Below are 19,884 nucleotides of genomic sequence, written 5' to 3'. Positions count from 1 at the left end.
ACGCGGGCGCCTCCATGATGATGCGTGTTGTTCTTTCTCCCTTGCTGCTTCCTCGTAGTGTCGGCTTATCTAGTCGTTATGCGACACACTTTAAGTACTGTACACCTGCATTAACTGGTGAGTCCTATGCTTCCTGTGCAAGCTGTTGCATGATTATTGCCTGTAAATCCCTGTATATGAAACACTGTGCATTTTGATCTAGCTTAGACACTGTCTTTTCTCACTTGCTGAAGCATTGAAAAGAAAAAAATGATTCCCAATTATTGACTGAATATAGATCCAGTACCATAGTATACTTTATGTGCTTGAAGATGACCATTTCTGATATCGTAAACCACTTTGTCCAGTCCCTTGGAGTTCACTATAAAGGGAGTTTACTGTACTTTGTTTTTGAATACCTCCACTAAGTGGTGACAAAATAATGTAAATCCGACAGAGAGCAAAACAAATCCTAGTAATCAGGATGAAAAATTAATATAAACAACATATAGACACCAAGTGACAGAATACCTTTCTAAATTGGCTAAATGTGCTGGCCAGTGAGATTCAGAGCCCGTTTCCACGCCGATTCCTCAGAGTTTCCCCGCAGGCAAATCGCAACGGAAAACTCTGTCATAGGGATCAATAGCGCCGCCGGCCGAATCGCTTGCGCTAGCGATTCGGCCAGCATCTCCATCCAAAATGGTGCGGGAGGCTGCAAATCCCATAGCCGTGCATAGCACGGTTGATGGGATTCGTCTGCGTACCCGCAGACCCGGAAGTGCAGACGCGTGCGGCACAAGTGGAAACAGGCCCTCAGGCCTGGAATGCAATTGCATAGCTTTTTTGCAAGCTTTTTCTAAAACAATTTAGCAGCGATTCCTGGTGTTTTTGGAGCAATTTTATTCTACTGTATTTCTAGTGATAGGGATTGTGATTTGCAATTGCAATTAGCGGGAGGGGGAGAGGAGAGGAAGTTTCCGTTCTGGGTGGCAAAAATCACTGCAAAAAAAATTTTATACAGTGATTTGAAACGATTTTACAGCAATGCTATATTTTGTATTGGGGGGCAAATGCTCCAAAAATGCTGCAGGCAGAGACTGTGATTTGGCCTAATCGCTACCACTCCAGTGGGTTCCCCTCCATTGACTTTCAATGGCAAAGTACTTTTTGGGAATGACAATTGTTGGCAATCAGAAAACACTGCCAAAAGTGTTCAAGCGGGTCCCAGGCCTAAGTCTGCTTCTAGTCCTTTTTGGTCAGTAATAATGACTGCATCAGAGACCAATAGTTGTCCATCATACAGTCTTGTACTATGTGGGCCATGAGAGATTTAAAAAAAAATAAAATTTTTTTAAAGCAGCTGCTGGTAGATTTGTAGAAAAAAATGCAGTGCCTGGTAGTCACAATTCAGCAGAATGCTCCAGTGTGCAGAAGCATGTCAGTCAGATACCATCCGCATCCTCCATTGGCCAGAAAAGGATGAAATGGAGCCCTGAGTATCGCACACTGATACTGAAATCCCCTCAGCAATGCAGTAGTGTCCCCAGGCCTCACAGTGGAAGCATGTCTACATGAAGAGCGAAACTTGTATTTCACAGACAATAGGCGGTGGGTAATTGTAAGACCTCAGTCTGCAGGAAACAGGACATTTTTCAGAATCTGGTGTTCTTTGCGTGGAACTACAGTCTGACAAAACATACAATAACACCTTGTCTTCTCTCTTTATCACCTATAGAGTTATGGCCCATACTCACAGGCTACAATTGTCGCCGCAACACGCGGCGCGCGCGTGTGTTGCGGCGACAGGTCGCTCGCGAGTATGAGGCGCGCACCCCAAACCGTCGCTCGCCGCTGATGTCGCCAGGCGATTGGTGCGGTCAATCGCCTGGCGACAGTTGCCGCCGCAACTGTCGCTAGTCCGCGTGGGTATGCGGACTAGCGACAGCAACAAGCAGGGAATACATTGAGCTTCCTGTGGGAGGAGGAACAACAGCGACAGCTTCTGCCGCATCAGTTGCCAGGTCCCTCCGCCGTGTATGCGGAGGGACCTGGCGACGAGCTGTCGCCGGTCTGTTGCGCACACGCTCCCGTGTGCTAGCGACAGGCCAGAAATGTTGCCCGTGAGTATGGGGCATTATTCTATTTACATTTGTCCCACAGTAATTCTATTTACATTTGTCCCACAGTATAAAGTTGTACAGTGTAAAGGTTCCCCAGGCTCAGAGTACAGCATCGCTAGGAACTATCATTACATGGATCATCAAATTCATTCCAATCTACTTGGTGAAGTCTGCTACGTTTACAGAGCTACCCACAAACACCAAATCCTGCAGAGAACAAAAACTCTGTGCTGTGTTTGCTCAGTTTTACAAACTGCAATTAACATACAAAGAACAATCTGTGGGGCTTCCATGCAGTGATAAGCTTCTACAGCTTGTAGTTGATAGCCTCCCCAGCATAGTAAAACACAGTCTATTAAAGGGACTCCGGGATATATAAACCGCCGCCCTACGCCTATTACACAGGGCGACTTTTTCTCAAAGTCAGCAGCTCCATTCAGCAGAAAAAGTCGCCTTGTGTAATACAATGTAACTATGGAAAGATGGATATCATTTTAAAGCTCTCTTTCTCCTCTTTCTGACGACCCCTAAATCGTTGCCCTACACCTTTTAGTTTTCTCTATTTTCGCGATCGAAATCGCGGGCACGGCAATTTCGATCGCGAAAATACCGAAAACTAAAAGGCGTAGGGCGGCGGTTTATATATCATTGGAAAGAGGAGAGAGAGAGCTTTAAAATGATATGCATCTTTCCATAGTTTCTGCACTGCTCGGAGTCCCTTTAAGCATTGTAGTAACTTTATGAATAATAGTCTGTCCTTAAATGTTTTGGGGTGTAGCTAATCTAAAGGACATCTGTAGCGAAAGGTATGTGAAGGTTGCCATATTTATTTCCTTTTAAACAATACCAGTTGCCTGGCTGCCCTGCTGATCTATTTGGCTGCTAAAGTGTCTGAATCACACCAGAAACAAGCATGCAGCTAATCTTGTCTGATCTGACAATAATGTCAGAAACACCTGATCTGCTGAATGCTTTTTCAGGGTCTATGGATAAAGGTGCATACACACGCACTACAGCCGCCAAGGATGGGCCCGTCAGACCCTCCCGCTGGGCGGACTTTCAGGCGACAGTAGCGCGTGTGTATGCACTGTTGGCGGACTGATAAGGCTGTTTCTGAACGATCCGCCCGGGCGAACCGTTCAGAAACAGCCTTATCAGTCCGCCGACAGTGCGTACACACGCGCTACTGTCACCGGAAAATCCGTCCAGCGGGAGGGTCTGACGGAGCCGTCGTTGGCGGCCGTAGTGCATGTGTACGCACCTTAAATGTATTAGAGGCAGAGGATCACCAGGACAGCCAAGCAACTGGTATTGCCTAAAAAGAAATAAATAGGGCAGCCTCCATATACCTCTCACTACAATTGCCCTTTAAAGCTGGAGGATCAGCCCTACTATGCTAGGGGAAAAACACATATAGTTATCTACTTACAAAACAGATGTACTGTACTGTCCACATTTTGATTTCAGTTAATTTTAGGTTTCAAAAATCTCTTTATTTAAAGTTTAAATGAAAAGAGTACAACATATTATAGGTACAGTATGTTGATATAACAGTAGTGAACCTAAAATTCCCAGAGGACCTAAAGGGGTCCCCGGGATCAAGTAGTATAACAGTATCAAGTGCAATCATTTGAAGGACTAAAGTGAACAACTTCATTAAATTTGCTCATAGACTAGAAAATGCAAATACATGTCACAGACACTAAGTATATAAAGAAAAGAGATGCTGGTACCACGCATCCAACTCCATTTATCAGTGTTAAGGTCCACGTTATTGTTAAGGTTAATGTTGTAGGAGGCCAAGACACCCAGGAAATGACACAAGGACGTACTTAGAATAAAGGGGGATGAATTTTCGGTATGCAGATAGGGAACTTCAAGATCAGAGTGCAGCATCACGGGGGCTCCTGAACGATATCCATGGCTCCCAAGTTTTTTCAAATATCTCCGTTTTATCAGCAATTCTTGCATTAATACGCTCAGATATCATTGCTGAGTCAATGTTTTCAAGGACTCTTTGAAAGGAAAGCACTCTAGTGCGCCAGGATGCTGCAATATGCACCTTGGTTGCATTAGCAATATGCTGCGTAAGCCTATGTTCGGCATGTTTAGCAGATTCGGGTTTGTAACCTAATAAAAGGGTTCGGGCATCTTTCGCAATATGTTTTTTAAATACTCTGGTGAGTAGGGTGTTAATTTTGGACCATAGTCTGGAGGCTTTAGGGCATGACCAAAAAATATGATGTATAGTGCCATCTGTTTCACAGCCTCGGAAACACAACTTAGGAAGGGTAGGGTCTATTTGATGTAGTCTAGCAGGGGTATAGTAGGTTCTATGGAGGACTCTAAGCGAGACCTCTATATGGGTGCTGTAGAGACTACCCTTAGCCAAAGTTACAAAGGACTCTAACCAGTCCTCCATGGTTAAAGTAATGTCTAGGTCCTGTTCCCATTTAGTAACAAAAGAGGGCTTATCTTCTTCTGGGGGCTGATTTTGAAGTGCATAAAGTAAGGATATTAGACCTTTCTCGAATGGATCATTGGAGCAAGTTACCTCAAAATGAGTGGCTGGGTGATCATACGCATTACTAGGAAAAGTGCGTAAATAGTGCAATATCTGATATAAGCGAAATATTTCCGAGATTTCAGTTAATTTTATATAGTAAATGAAGAGAACTCTGTTCCTGGCAGGGGCCATGTCTTTGTCCCATAGTGTGAAGCTAAATCATGATGTCATTTCCTCCCTTAAGTTTTTTTTTCTTTTCTCCTCCAATCTGCTGTGTCATTTCTGGCTTGCTTGTAAACATATGTCAGCACAGGATCATGTTGCAGCCTCAGCCTGTCACGCTGAAGTGTGCTCAGACCAATTAATGAGAAGCAGGATTGTGAAAGGGGAGATGACAAGCTTTCTCCTCAGCGATGGCATTGAATAGAGGCTGGGTGACTGAGAAAAGATAACTACAGCAGAGGCAGTTCTGAATAGATTGGAGAGCTTGCACTGCAGGGTGAGATTCCTGGCAGCATTACAAACACATTGCAGTGTTTAAATGGAATTTGATTTTGTGGCTGACAATCCCGTTTTAACTAGGCTGTATTTTAGAAACCACACTTCCAGTATTAGAATTAACAAATAGAATATACTATACCTCATAAGCATAGTCCAAAGAAAGAAATGTATACGCAGGGAAAATTGCCTTGTTCATTTTCAAAACAATGTTGCCTAGAAAAAAATATATACGGCACATATATTAGCTTGCAATTAAAGATGACCTATCACATTAAAAATCTGAATGCTTCAATTGCTTCCGAACCACTATACAGTATATGTTAACAATATTTTTTTATCCCAAGAAATGGTGCTCTTCATCAGTAATAGGAACACCTCTAGATTTTCCATCAGGTGACTTGCCAAACCAATTTTTCAAAGGGAACCTGAAGCGAGAAGTATTTGGAGGCTGCCATATTTATTTCCTTATAAACTATACTGGTTGCCTGTCAGTCCAGCTGATTTTTGGCTTCAGTAGTGTCTGAATCACACACCTGAAACAAACATGCGGAAAATCTTGACATGTTTGTCAGAAACACCTAATCCAGGCTTGTTCCAGGTCTGTGGCGAAAAGTATTAGAGGCAGAGGATCAGCAAGATAGCCAGGCAACTGGTATTATGTAAACCGCAGAAACAGAGGCACCAAAAGGGTAAAACATAATTGTATATTTAAAAATATAAAAAACAAGGGGAAGTAACACTTACCTCCCCATTGAAGAGTCAGTAAGATAATATCACTAAAACAAATATTTAATAAATACTCCAAAGGTTGCAACGCACTTCGTGGGTCGCAGCCCACTTCTTCAGAGAATAAAAGCAGGAGCAGCTTAGTACTGGCTTGTAGCAAGCGTAGCGCCTCCATATTGGTATTGTTTAAAAGTAAATAAATATGTCTGCCTCCACATCCCTCTCACTTCAGGTTCCCTTTAACTCTGGCCAAACCACAAAAAGGTACAATGGGGAAAAAGTTTGAAACTCACCTCTCCAGGGAGCCTGACTCCAAGTCATGGTCGCAGATGATATCAGCACATCACAGGTTACAGCACACACTTTACTGTGCCAGTTTCCACAATGTATTCCAACAATTGTTTCGGGGGACACACAGGTTCCCCCTTTATCAAGGTACGTGGGACCCTGTGTTGCCCCCAAAACAATTGAGGGCCAACAATTGTTGGAATACATTGTGGAAACTGACACAATAAAGTGTGTGATGTAACCTTTGGTGTGCTGATATCATCTGCGACCTGTTCTAATGCGTGGTACTGCCTATACCACTGTATCAAGCACCCACAGCGACTAATGGTGTGCCTACTTCACTCTGAAATACTGACTTCAGGTCATGGTCTATCTCTTCTGTCCTCTTTGACTCCCTGTATTTTCCAGATGAAGCAGGCACACCTTCTGGCATCAAGTTTTGGGGTGCTTGGTGAAGTGGTATAGGCAGTACCACACTCTCAAGTAAATGCACAGATCTCACCAGCACACCTCAAATTAAAGCACACCGTTTATTGTGCCAGTTTCCACAATCTTCCAACAATTGTTTTGGGGGCCACACAGGGTCCCTCTTTATCAAGGCATGTGGTTATGCCTTGATAAAGGGGGACCCTGTGTGGCCCCCCTAAACAATTGTTGGAAGATTGTGGAAACGGGCACAATAAATGGTGTGCTTTAATTTGAAGTGTGCTGATGAGATCTGTGCATTTCTTTGACTCCCTGGTCTCCTGGTGTCACTGAGAAAATCTTCGGCCTGGGGCCCGCTAGCAGTGTTTTAGAATCGCTAGGTTAATAAAAGTTAATGGAGTTGGTCCTACAGTAGTTTCCCAAAATTGCAATTGCAATGCTTGCAGCATTTTTGGAGCGTTTGTGCTTCAATAAAAGATATAGAATTGATGCAAAATTGTCTTTTAATTGCTGTGCAAAGCGATTTTGCAGCGCTTTTTACTACCCCAAACCACTTGCTGTACTCATAAAGCCTTGCAGAAATAGAAATCCCAAATTGCAATATGAATCGATAGTGGCAAATTCAAAAATGCTTTACAATCAATACTGATTGTTCCAGAAAAAAGAAACCTGCAAAAATCGATACAAAAGCACTGTGGAGCACTATGTTCCGTCATTGCACTACTACATACATTTCTGTGCGCAACACAGTGCTGTGACGCAGGCGTGCCCGTTTCTAGGGATGGGCGGGGCATCACCCAGGGTGCAACATCATTGTCTGTGTGGGGTGCCGGATGCAGAGGATGCGCAGTAGAAGCAGATAATAACTCACCTAGTCGGGATCCACAGGCACCACATCTCCGTCCTGCTCCTAGCCAAGGCATCTTGTCTCACTGGCAACAGCGCCCCCTGTGACATCATCATAGGGGACACTGTTGTCAGTGCAACAGAATGACTAGGCTTAGAGAAGGAAAGAAATGCAGCACTTGTGAATACCAGCTAGATTAGTTTTCTGCTCCCGCTGCTCACTCTCTGCATCCCCACCACCACCACTCTTTGGCTAAACTGGAGGCTCTCTAGCTGCCCACATGGTGTGCTCCCTGACAGCCTACACGGGGTCTGGGGGCTTTCTGGATATCTATACTGGGGGGGGGGCTTATACTGAGGGCTCCTGTGGCAACCTATACTGGAGGGGGCTTCATCTGGCAAATTAAAACTGAGGGCTCCTCTGGCTACTTCTACAGAGTGGGGGATGGCTACCTTTGGCAAACTAATACTGAGGGCCACCTCTGGCTAGCTATATTGGAAGCTACCCAATATCATATTGGGTGCTACCGTATTGCAATAGCATGCCTGAGTCTTCCAGGGGAAAGGGGGGAAACTTATATATCCTCACCCTGGGAGCTTTAGAAGCTAGAAACTGCTGTAAATGCAGGTGCCATGCAGTCCTTAATTAAGCACTTGCATAGCTAAACAACATGATAGTGTGTTCAGGCCTTATATAGTATGTGGAAAGTAATGTGGCCAGTTACTAAACTGGTGCATCTTTCAGCCCCCTGAAGTCCTCCTGGTCCCTCTCCGTCATTCCGTGCAGCTCCATTCCCCTGGAGTAGCCTCCATAAGCTGGGCAGGCGCTGGCTGCAGGCCTGCTAGATCATGCTCCTGTAGTCAGGAGCGTTCTGTGCATACATAGTAGCAGTTTTTTACTTACTGCACAAGCGCAAAACGATCCTGGCCATGGGTGCTTGCTTGAGGAGGTGGGCGGCAAGGGACCACGCGTGCAGCCTTCGAAGGGGGACAGCAGATGAGAGAGGCAGGAACCAGGTAAGTAACCAGGCACATTACTTTCCACTTAAAATTTCCCCCAAAGGGGCTCACAATGTAATCATTGTCATAATGTAATATTCCAGTCACAATCTAAGGTCAATTTAGGGAGGCACCAGTTTGTTTTTGGTATGTGGAAAGAAACCAGAATGCCTGGATAAAACCTACACAAACAGAGAAAACATACAAACTACTTGCAGATAATGTCAACATATTGTATGTCCACCCTCAGGAGGAGGCAGGAAATTTGGGCGCATGAGGCAGGTGGACAAAAAGGGCGCCGCCATTCACTCCCATAATCAATATCGTTTAATGGGCGCCCAACAGGAAAAAAGGGCGCCGGAGAAAAATAACGTTTTACAAGCGGCGCCCGGAGACTTTTAATGTTTTATAACTGCTTCTCATGATTACACATTATTTAATGATTTATAATTGTTTAAACATTATTTTTAAACGAAAAACAGTACAATATTTTTAAAAACATTATTTTTAAACGAAAAACAGCACAATATTTTTTTAAAACGTTATTGATGCTTAGGGTTAGGCACCACCAGGGGGGTCTTAGGTTTAGGCACCACCAAGGGGGTCTTAGGTTTAGGCACCACCAGGGGGGTCTAGGGGTTAGGGATAGGTACAGGGAGGGTTCTGTGTGAGAGTAGGGTTAAGTATAGTTTTAGTAAAATTCTTATTAATCTTTTATAAAACATTATTATACATTTCACTTTTTAAACAGGGAAGGTTAACGTTTTTACAATTGCCGATTTCATACACATTATTTAATGATTTATAACTTTATAAAACATTATTTTTAAACGAAATATAGCACATTTTTTTTTAACCGTTATTCATGCTTATTGTTTAAAACCCTGCGCCCTTTTTTAACGTACGCTACTCAGGACCTGAGCCCACTGATGCTGTTATATCCACTTCTGTCCGCTTTTCAGCATCTCTAAGGGCTGGTGCACACCGGAGCGGTTCTGGAGCGTTTTTTAAAGCGCTTGCAGGCTGAAAACCTCTTGGCTAATGAAAGTGAATGGGATGGTGCACACCAGAGCGGTTCGTTTTTTCCACAAACGCAAACTTGGGGGCTGCAGCATTTTTTTTAGATTTCTGAGGCGTTTCTGCATCAACGTTAAAGTATAGGAAAGTGGAAAACCGCTCTGAAAAACGCTAGATCAGAGCGATTTTCCAGGCGTTTTTGTTACAGAAGCTGTTCAGTATCAGCTTTTACTGTCACAATATTTGAAATCTGATACACAAAAACGCTCAAAAAAAGCTAGGCATGTTTAGAAAACGTCTCTAAACATGCCTAGAAATCGCTCTGAAATCTGCTTCAAAAACCTCTAGCATTTTGCAGATCTGCTAGAGGTTTAGGTGTGCACTGGGCCTAACATTGATATGTAACTGAAAAGCGGACACAACTGCGTCAGTGGGCTCAGGCTCTTAGTAATCAGATTGTATGCAATCGTTCTAAAACCATTTGCATTCATATGTGGTCTGCACAAGCTTCGGTTACAAGGGTACAAAATACCTTATATTTGAGTAAATTAGGAAATAATTTTTCAGATTCCTGCCTGCAGTCACCTTATCTAGTATATAAAATGCCTCTAAAGTTTTCCAGACATGCATTTTTTCTCTTCAGCAAAGGCAGACAGCACTACAATCTTTCAATACAGGGATCTCTAGTCACATACTACATTAACACAGTAGTATTGGTGGCTTGAGCTGATATAAGAGAAGGAAAACATAATACCTTCACAGAGCCACAAGCAATACAAAAATCCAGAACTGAGACTGAAAAACAATGCAGAAGTGTGAGGTAAGGGATCTTCACTGATGAATTCTGGGAAATGTAGTTCTGTCCCACCTCTCAGATTAGTGTTGAGTAGCGGAACAGAACTTGGAACCCCAGAATGCACAGCAGAGAGGGAGTGACTAATCAATGTGATGATGTTGGTACATTCACAGAAAGTGCAGTAAACAGCAAACCTATTCTCAGGGGGAATTTGGTCTTATAAGTTTTGAAAGAAAGGGTGTAAGAATTCATTCATTTTCTATCCTCAGCTATAAAGAAATGATAGATGCTCTGACTACTTTGTGTAGGACAGTGATTTTTAGCTATATAACTCAGCTTATACATTTATTGCCTGGAATAGACAGCTGCAACTGCTTGCTGCTGCCTGGTAACTGCTTGCTGAGCATACAATTCAACTGCCTGTGAAAATGAGCCCAAAGGCACGCAATTCTTATCTTACCTAATAAAACTGCTGTACTGCGCAAGGGTGGTGGTGGGGGCGTGACATTTCATGAAAACCTAGCACCTGTTAATAAACAGACCCAGTGGCGGCGCCACGCTGGGGCTTACCCAGGCTTAAGCCCCAGCTGTCAACCTCTTAGCCCCCCATAAGCCCCCCCCCCCCCCCCCCCCCCCACGGGCCATGGCCGCCCGGTTCAGAACTTGGAAGGAAGGAAGGAGGAGGAGGAGGAATGCCTCATTATCAATAAAGTATCTACTTTCTTGTTTACCAGACAATCCCTGGTATGATTTAAAGAGAACCCGAGGTGGGTTTGAAGAATATTATCTGCATACAGAGGTTGGATCTGCCTATACAGCCCAGCCTCTGTTGCTATCCCAAACCCCCCTAAGGTCCCCCTGCACTCTGCAATCCCTCATAAATCACAGCCACGCTGCTGACAAACAGCTTGTCAGAGCTGGCTGTGTTTATCTCTATAGTGTCAGTCTACTGCTCTCCCCGCCTCCTGCAGAACTCCAGTCCCCGCCTGCATCCCTTCCCTCCCTGCTGATTGGAGGGAAGGGACGGGAGCAGGGACCGGAGCTATGCAGGAGGCGGGGGAGCAGCTGAGACTGACAATACAGATGTAAACACAGCCTCACAGCACAGCTGTAATTTATGAGGGATTGCAGAGTGCAGGGGGATCTTAGTGGGGTTTGGGATAGCAACAGAGGCTGGGCTGTATAGGCAGATCCAGCCTCTGTATGCAGATAACATTCTTTAAACACACCTCGGGTTCTCTTTAAGTACTACATAAAATTAAATTCCAGTTTATTGGGAAATAGGAAATTGCTTTAAAGTACCTCTGACCTAGTCATAAATAGTTTTAAAATAGTTTTATTACTGCTGCTGTGACAAAGTCACAGTACGCAGCACCATCACCCCCCCCCCCCCCCCCAACGCCCCCTGTGGCCCGTTTGGCAACAATTATGAGCGGGAAGTTTAATAGTGTTACTAGTGTAGAGAGGATTGGGGAACCAGGCCAGGGGTACTTTAAGTTTAGCTCTGAGCAGTGTTGGGATTAAAGTTACATGTTGTTTCAAGCTGTGTGCCTTTATTCCGAGTACAGAAACACTCAATCACCATGATGTTAAAATGATCTGTCAGATTGGGATTGTCTATGCTGAAGGTTCTGACTTTATTAGGTGAAGAAAATAACAAAAACTCCTTTGTGCAGCTAATTACTCATGCTTGTAAAGGAAATACCTGGGCTTCCTGTACTGAAATGCACAGTATATATTCTCGCCTAAAAAAAATTAGTGCAACCTGTGTTTACAGTCATTTTTGGAAATCAATACCTGGCTGCTAATTGCCATGGAAATATTATTTTATTAACATTAATTTGGTTTGTTCTTTCTGAGCTGCCGCTTGTAGAACTGGTAAGAGTGATGTACTGCAATATACCATTAATTTGGGCTTGCCTCAGGAATTCTCAGGAATCAGTTTTGTTTGGAGATAAGACAGTACTTTGGAGCTTTGGACTTGATTGTGGATTTCATTGAGCAATGATACATATGAACTTGCTAGTGAACACCACATAACCCATGGAGCCTGTATTGTGTTTATGGATGGACCATTATCTATCAGCATATACTTGCAGTAAGTTTAGGGTTGTAATTGGAGATTGAGACTTTTTGCTAGATGGGGGCCCCACATTCATCACCAGATGTTGTCGATAGGCGATGCATGCGGTTAGTGTGTCCATTTAGCTTTAAAGCAGGGGTGCCGTTGGGTAAATCGTGATCTACAGGTAAAGATTGCCCAAACTGTTCGCCCGGCGTGTTCGAGTTCGCTCCCTCAGGCGAACACATGGCGTGTTCCACCCACCCCCTATACATTATAATAGAGCCAAACTTTGACCCCTCACACTAGAGTCAGCAGACACATGGCAACCAATCACCAGCACAGCAGCCATTTTGCAGTCTGTGTTTGGCTTCTGTGATAGACAGATCAGGGAGAATGTGCTGCTGACAGGGAGAGCGTTAGGTGGGCCTGTGTTCTGTGTCCTCAGCGCAGATTCTAGCTGCTACCACATTGTCCTGAACAGCTAAGCCCTTCTTAGGGCTGGTACAATGTTTTTCTTGCTATTGTATTGCTGCTTTGTGTCCAGTGCACAGGTTAGCTGTTGTAGACAGGTCTGCTGGTCCTAGTAGTGCACTGACCATAACCCAATAATCCGCCACCACCACTACTGGCATTTAGCATCCACTACTGCCACGATCGCCTGCACTCCCACTAACGTGCGCACAAGGATGGCGGCCACTGCACACCACTATACAAAGATTGCCGCTGAGAGAACTAACATTTATGTCCTGGAGGTGTTAACTAGCAAAAACAATGATTTACTCACCTGACATTATCACTAAATCTCTTTGCGGCTGTCTGTGGTGCGTTTAACGCGGCTTTTCGTCTGTCAGTGTGAACCGGTCCTTAAACCCTTACACTACCTTAACGCCTCGCACGCACGACGGACATTTTAAAGCACTTAGTTCCACAAATTTAGGAATGTACTGTGATTTCTGCCCTTTAGAGATTAAAACACGACTCTGCGTCAACTACTTAATTATTGGTAGGACTTTTGCCATGGATCCCCCTCCGGCATGCCATGATGCAGTGTTAGGCCCCTTGAAACATCTTTCCTTCACTATGGTAGCCAGAAACAATTTCTATAAGTTTTAAAATTCGTCTGCCCATTGAAGTCTATGGTGGTTCACCAGATTTGCCTGTTCGCAAACTTTTGCGGAAATTCGCGTTCAAAGTTCGCAAACCGAAAATTTGATGTTTGGGCCATCACTATCTACAGGTAGATCACAAATGACTTCTTGGTAAATACCACACTGCCGCCTGAGTGACATAAGCATCATACTCCGTCTTTTTGAATTGGATGAGATTAGTGCAATATGCTGTCCTGATGTTTTGCACAGCAGTGTAGAGGATTATGATGTTGCAAGGTGGGGAGCCATACCTTTTGAAGCATTATCTGATACTGCTAATTACAGTTTTTCCAGGAACTTAGCATGATATTGTAGGTATCCTAGGCATTCTATTGTGGCTCTATTTGAGCAAGCACTGTTCTATTTAGCTTAAGGTGCCCATACACTACCTCAATTTCCCGCAGATAGACAGCAGATTCGATCACTGTGATCGAATCTGCTGTGAAATTGATAACACAAACATGGACCGATTGACCAATTTCCATCCAAAATCGATCGATTCCATCAATCTGGCAGAAAATTTTGCTCGATCGCCGGCAGGTTGGGAGCGCATCACAAGCAGCGTTTGATTCGGCGACGACCAACACAGCAATAATCTCACCTGTCCCACTGACGCGAGTCCCCGGTCCGTGCTGTTCCTTTCTCCGGCTGGCCTTCATCATCTTCTCTGCACTTCCTGTCCCGTGCTGAGAGAAGGGGAAGTTCAAATAGTAGAGCAACCTCTACTGTTTGAACTTTCCGTTCTGACAGAATGGGACAGAAAGTGAAGAGAAGATGAAGAACAACAACAACAACAAATAAGATTTGTAAAGCGCTTTTCTCCCGTGGGACTCAAAGCGCATAAGCATGGCTCCGACCATCGTGGTACAGAGGAAGAATTTTATAAGTCTGGAAATGCCAGGCTAAACAGGTGGCTTTTCAGTCTGGATTTGAATAGCTCCAGGGATGGTGCTGTCTTTACTGGGTGTGGTAGGGAGTTCCAAAGAGTAGGGGCAGCATGACAGAAGGCTCTGTCTCCAGATTTTTTGAGGTGCACTCTGGGAGTGACCAAGTTTATAGAACTTGCTGATCTGAGGTTGTGAGAGGTGTGGTGCAGCTTCAGCAAGTCCTTCATGTATCCAGGGCCCAGATTGTGCAGGGATTTGAATGTCAGCAGTCCAATCTTGAAGAGTATTCTCCATTCTACTGGTAGCCAGTGCAGTGAGCAAAGGATCGGTGTAATGTGACAGTGGCGAGGCTGGTTTGTTAGCAATCTGGCAGCAGCATTCTGCACTAATTGCAGGCGACGCAGGTCCTTTTTGGGGAGGCCAGCATAAAGGGCATTGCAGTCGTCCAGCCGTGATGTGATGAAGGCGTGGACTAGGGTTGGAAGATCCTCTGGGGGAATCAGATGTTTAATCTTTGCAATGTTCTTCAGATGAAAGAAGGAAGATTTAACTACAGATGAAATTTGGTTTCTGAAACTCAATTCCCCATTGATTAGAACACCAAGGCTGCGCACAAGAAGGCCAGCTGGAGAAAGGAACAGCACAGATGTGGGGATTTGCGCCGGTGGAACAGGTATTGCATTGCTGCTGGGGGGAGCAGGAGTGACAAGGCAGGCGGCAGCTCCACAGATTGTGAATCAGTTTCATGCTGAAATTGATTCAAAATCTATGTGCAGTGTATGGGCAGCCATTAGATCCCTCTCTGATTAGATGCGATCAGAGAGGGATCTATCTGTTGCTCAATCTGGTGGCAATCAACCAGTGTATGGCTGCCTTTACTCAGGCCTCTTGATATCCATCTAATTGACTGGCGTCTTGTAGTAATCACTGATGGACTGCCACTGCGCATGTGCTGCAGTTGTGGCTTGTGATGATCACTGATGTACTGCTGCTGTGCATGTGCTGCAGTTGAGGCTTGTGGTAATCACTGATGGACCGCCACTGTGCATGTGCTGCAGATCATTTCCTTGTGATAAGTAGTGTTAAAGTTATTGGTGAATGAATGGGAGGAGCACTGAAATGATGCATAAGATGAAAAAACACTGAAGACTGAAGTGGTTAAAAAAAACTTGAATAACCAGTGCATAGACACCATTGCTTTTGTGATTTAGTAATTAGGTTCAGATGTGCACCCACCCCATACTAGGTATATTTTGTGAACTAATACATCATAGTTATTGAGGACTTGAAATGTACTTGTACTTTTTTGTACTTGTAGACACAGTAATCACAGAAGGTTAACGAGATAAAGTTCTGATTGTACAAATACTGGATGTGTGGGGCATTCCTCTCTTATGACCTTCACTGTCAAGCTCATTTTGTGAAATTGTAACTCCACATCCGCAAAGAAAAATATATTGCATCTATACACAGACCATTTTGTAATATGCTTTTACATAGCTTTTTCATTTCAGCCTGCAGCCGGCTATGATTTACCATAGATGCAGAATTATGCTTACTTGCAGCCATGGCAACAGGCTGATTGATGCTGTCTTCAGTTGTGCAACCACATCTAATGCAGTTTTCTTTTGGTATACATAACTTACCAGCTAAGATAGAAAAAAACAAAGTAAAGAGATGAGCTACTTTAGAAATGTTTACTGATATATTGTCAATGCCTATAGACAGGAGATAATAGTTTATATCTGTAGTAACACTTGAAGAGCCAGTTCATACTGCATGCTTCAACGTGTCAGGAAACGTGGAAATGCCCAATTGTTACTCTTTAGACAATCCTTAATTTTTGGTCCAAATTCCTCTGTTCTTATTTGCCCCCCTTGGGGAGGTCATGGGAGTTAGCTCCTCTACCCATGTTGTAGAGTAAGCAGAGCAGTTTACTTGCTCCAGTGCTGCATTGAGTGTCCTCCTTTCCCTGGCAGCCGCATGGTCTATGCTGCCATCCTTTGATTCCCGATATGTGTCATGTGATTGGGAGCCAGGTATGCATCATAGAGTGAGTGGCTGCTGGCAGGAAAAGGAGACGTTGCGCAGTGCTCAAGCAGTTAAATGTTACACTACGCTGCTCCCTCTGCCTACTCTGCCTGGCCACATATGGGGGAAGGGGGGTTTAGATGCCCCATGAAAGTTTTGCATGGGGGCCTGGGCGCTTCTTGTTATGCTCCTGTTTCTCAGTTGTCCCTCTTTAGGCCTGTATAAAATTATTATTTTCCTATTACAAATATCTCTACATTACCTCTAAATGTTTTCCTATTACAAATATCTCTACATTACCGCTAAATGTTTGCAGTTTTTTAAAGTTTGTTGTGTTCTTCTAGTTTACTTTTGTGAGCATTGCAGCACTTGTGAATGTATAAAAATGTTTAAAAATTCTTAATGGTTCTCATAACTAGAGTTGGTATGGAGATGTGTGTGCAATGCATGTCTGCAGAAAAGACAATTGTGGCTTTGAGTAAAACTATTTGACACCATGAGATGCTATCCACATACACTAACACCTGTACAATCACAAAGACTAATATGAGAGCCAGCATATGTAGAAAACCTTTACCAACAAATACCCAATAAAAATACTAAGTCAGAAACTAAAGGAAGCGGTGGCAATGGCCTTAATTGCCTTTAGTTTCCTGTACAAAAACAAAACAGTACAGTACATATAATTGTGCCAAAAAAAGCATTAAAAAAATTGTAATCTATCTGCGGCATCTCTGAATACCTTAGGGCAGGGGTCCCGAATGCCCATCTCAGTGCCAGTCCATGGGCAGTTTTGAGCCAGTTCGCGGGCCTGGCCTTTCTCTCTGTTTTCATTCATGTATAGCAGTGCATCACTAGTTACCCCGTCCTGTCCTTATAGCCATCTGCTGTGCTGCTTCATCCTTCATGCAGTGCTTGATGCCGACATGCATCTGGAGCTGTAAAAGTATGCTGGATGTGGTTTTGGGGGGTGACCCTGCTCCACTTAAAATGTGTTTGTGTGCGGTTTGAGGGGCCTGATGGTTTTCCATGCACCATAGCACCCACACCGCTCTCTGGGGGTGCTTCAAGACCCCCAACCTCACATCCTTGGAAAAATGTTTGGACTGGAAAGCAGTCCTCGGCCGAAAAAAGGTTAGGAACCCATGCATTAGGGATTTTTTTTTAGATGATTTTGGTGCATATGCACCACAAGGAGAATCCTGAAAGTTTTAGGGCAGCTGTAGATGGGTGGATATCAGCCGCATTTGAACTACATTTGCACCACAATCGCACTGTATCACTTTCTGAGCTTAAATGTTTTGTTCTGCTTTCTGTGGAATGCTGCAAATGCAGTACAGCAGTGGAATGACAACAGTACAAAATGTATTCCCAGGTATGGTTTGTGGTGTATTAATACCACTCTTTGGGCTTGATTCACTAAACTGTGATATAACAAATAGCACACCTTAACAAAGATAGCACACCTTATCAAAGATAGCACACCTTATCAGAGTAGCACAGCGAGCGCTATGAACCCGCAGGGGCTCAGGGCAGGATGAGTGTCATTGCCAATTAGCAGGCATAAGTTTGTAGTGCTCGCTATGCTACTTTGATAAGGTGTGCTATCTTTGATAAGGTGTGATATCTTTGATAAGGTCAGGTGTGCTATTTGTCATATCACAGTTTAGTGAATCAAGCCCAATGTGTACATAGGACATTTTTGTGTTGATATGAGTAAGGTTCTACAATTTATCAAAGTCTAGCATAACCCCATCCTGCTGCACAATGAACGTTCTTACTGTTTATTCCCCATTCTGCAAGAATATTAATTTACTGATTCTTTACAGTGTGTCTGCATGCTCCCATGCATTAGCATAACTAGACTTAATAGGGACCCCCTTCCAAAATATCATGGGGCCCGCTTAGTCCCCGAACACGCCATGCGGGTTATGTGATTGGGAGCCAGAGAATGGCCACAGATAGTGGTCTGCTGTGAAGCAGTGTCTGTGAGTAGGAAAAATTACACACACTCCTGCACACAATTTTTGTAAGTGAACGGGGAGGATTTCTTGCTAATTGGCAGCACTTGCGGTTGGGGAGAGGGAGGAGGAGGGGCCCCCAAAGCCTCTGGGCCCCCCCCCCCCCCTGCGATGGCATGGGTTTCAGGGGTGATTGTTAAGCCCATGCTCTCATGCATACAGCTCTTTCTGGGGTCATGCTTTATTCAGCCAATTGTCTCAGCATCTAGGGAGGGATCACATGCACATGAGGCCCACTACTTAGGGCCAGTTCTAGCTAGATTTCTAGTTTTAGAAAAGTGCCCCTGACACCCTCCAGGAGCAAATTCACTCCTCAAGGCCGTGCAATGCTGGGATCCCCAGATCTGCCCTTGACTTGTGCACTAGGGGCCCCTGCAGCATAGCAGCTCACCTGTCCCTGTTGTCGTGCTACATCATTAGTACATGCACTCCCACCTTCATCCTCAAGGGTCAACTCTTCTCAGTGACCCGACGCATGTCATTATGTAGCAACATATGCAGGGTCACTGCGGCCAGGAGGGATGAAGATGATTAGAATGGACTAATGAAGAAGCATGCCAACAGGGACAGGTGTGATTGCTATGCTTCCAAAAACTTTGCAGAGGTCCCAGGGAGTACAAGTCAGTTGGGAGATCTAGGGGTGCCTGGCAGTACTCTATGGTATTCCCGGCCTGCCACTACCCCTGCACCTGCAGGGATCAAAGGAAGTGTTTTCTCTCCAAACCTTCTTTGATCATTTACATGTGGCAAGAATGGCTTAACCACTTCAGGCCACAGTGCTATACCCCCCTAAAGACCAGGCTATTTCAGTCAAAATAGGTCACTGCAGCTTTAAGGCCAAGCTGCAGGGCCGCACAGCACACTAGTGATCTCCCCCCCCCCCCCCTTTTTCTCCCCACCAACAGAGTTCTCTGTTGGTGGGGTCTGATCGGTCCCCCTGTGTTAAATTTTTTTTCCAAATATTTATCTTATTTTATTTTTATTAACTTTGGCTATTTATTTATTTCCCCTCCCTCCCCCCAGCTGGCCAATCATGGCGATCGGCTGTCATAGGCTTCAGCCTATGAGAGCCGATCGCTCCCTTGATCCCCAGGGGGACAGCTGTGTCACATAGCTGCCTCCAGTACAGCGCTGCTGCAGATTTGGCCGTCTAACAGTCTCCCGAGCGGTGATCGCTGCTCGGAGACTGAAGGTAGGACGGAGCTCCGCTCCCCCAAGCAGGAGATGCGCGTGCAGCCTGCGCGCGATCTCCTGCAGTAGCCAGCCCCAGGACTTGACGCCAATTGGCGTTAGGTGGTCCTGGGGCTGCCGCAGCGGCCTGACTTTTTGTCAGGTTTTTAGGGCTCGTTTCCACTATACCTAGGCAAATCCCCATATAAAGAATTCTTGCAAATTTGCACTTGCATGCAAATTCACGTGCGTTTGCGGCTGTTTTCTTTCATGCATAAACACTTTTTTTCCCAGTCGGCATTCATCACTATTGACATACGCATGTGAAAACGCGTCAGTGAAAACAAGTAACACC

At 44.6% G+C, this 19,884-nt stretch overlaps 1 protein-coding gene across 7 annotated transcripts in view; it reads right to left on the bottom strand.

Annotated features, from left to right (window-relative positions):
* The window catches only part of SHOC1 (shortage in chiasmata 1), a 342,404-nt gene that overhangs the window by 183,121 nt on the left and 139,399 nt on the right, over positions 1–19,884 (bottom strand). For 3 of the 7 annotated variants that reach the window (XM_068234307.1, XM_068234312.1, XM_068234313.1), the window contains exons 1-2: positions 15,867–15,956; positions 5,249–5,322 (exon numbers count right to left, since the gene is read on the bottom strand). The exons of 1 other annotated variant lie outside the window; for it this stretch is intronic. In XM_068234307.1, coding sequence (XP_068090408.1) covers positions 5,249–5,322; positions 15,867–15,876 — 84 coding nt within the window. In that variant the 5' untranslated portion in view covers positions 15,877–15,956. Of the gene's footprint in view, positions 1–5,248; positions 5,325–15,866; positions 15,957–19,884 lie in introns of those variants that run through there. 3 more of the 7 variants (XM_068234309.1, XM_068234308.1, XM_068234311.1) reach the window with 2 other exon arrangements.

Source organism: Hyperolius riggenbachi, chromosome 1 (genome assembly GCF_040937935.1).
Source record: "Hyperolius riggenbachi isolate aHypRig1 chromosome 1, aHypRig1.pri, whole genome shotgun sequence".
NCBI lineage: Eukaryota > Metazoa > Chordata > Amphibia > Anura > Hyperoliidae > Hyperolius > Hyperolius riggenbachi.
This window is presented reverse-complemented; position numbering and strand designations above follow the sequence as displayed.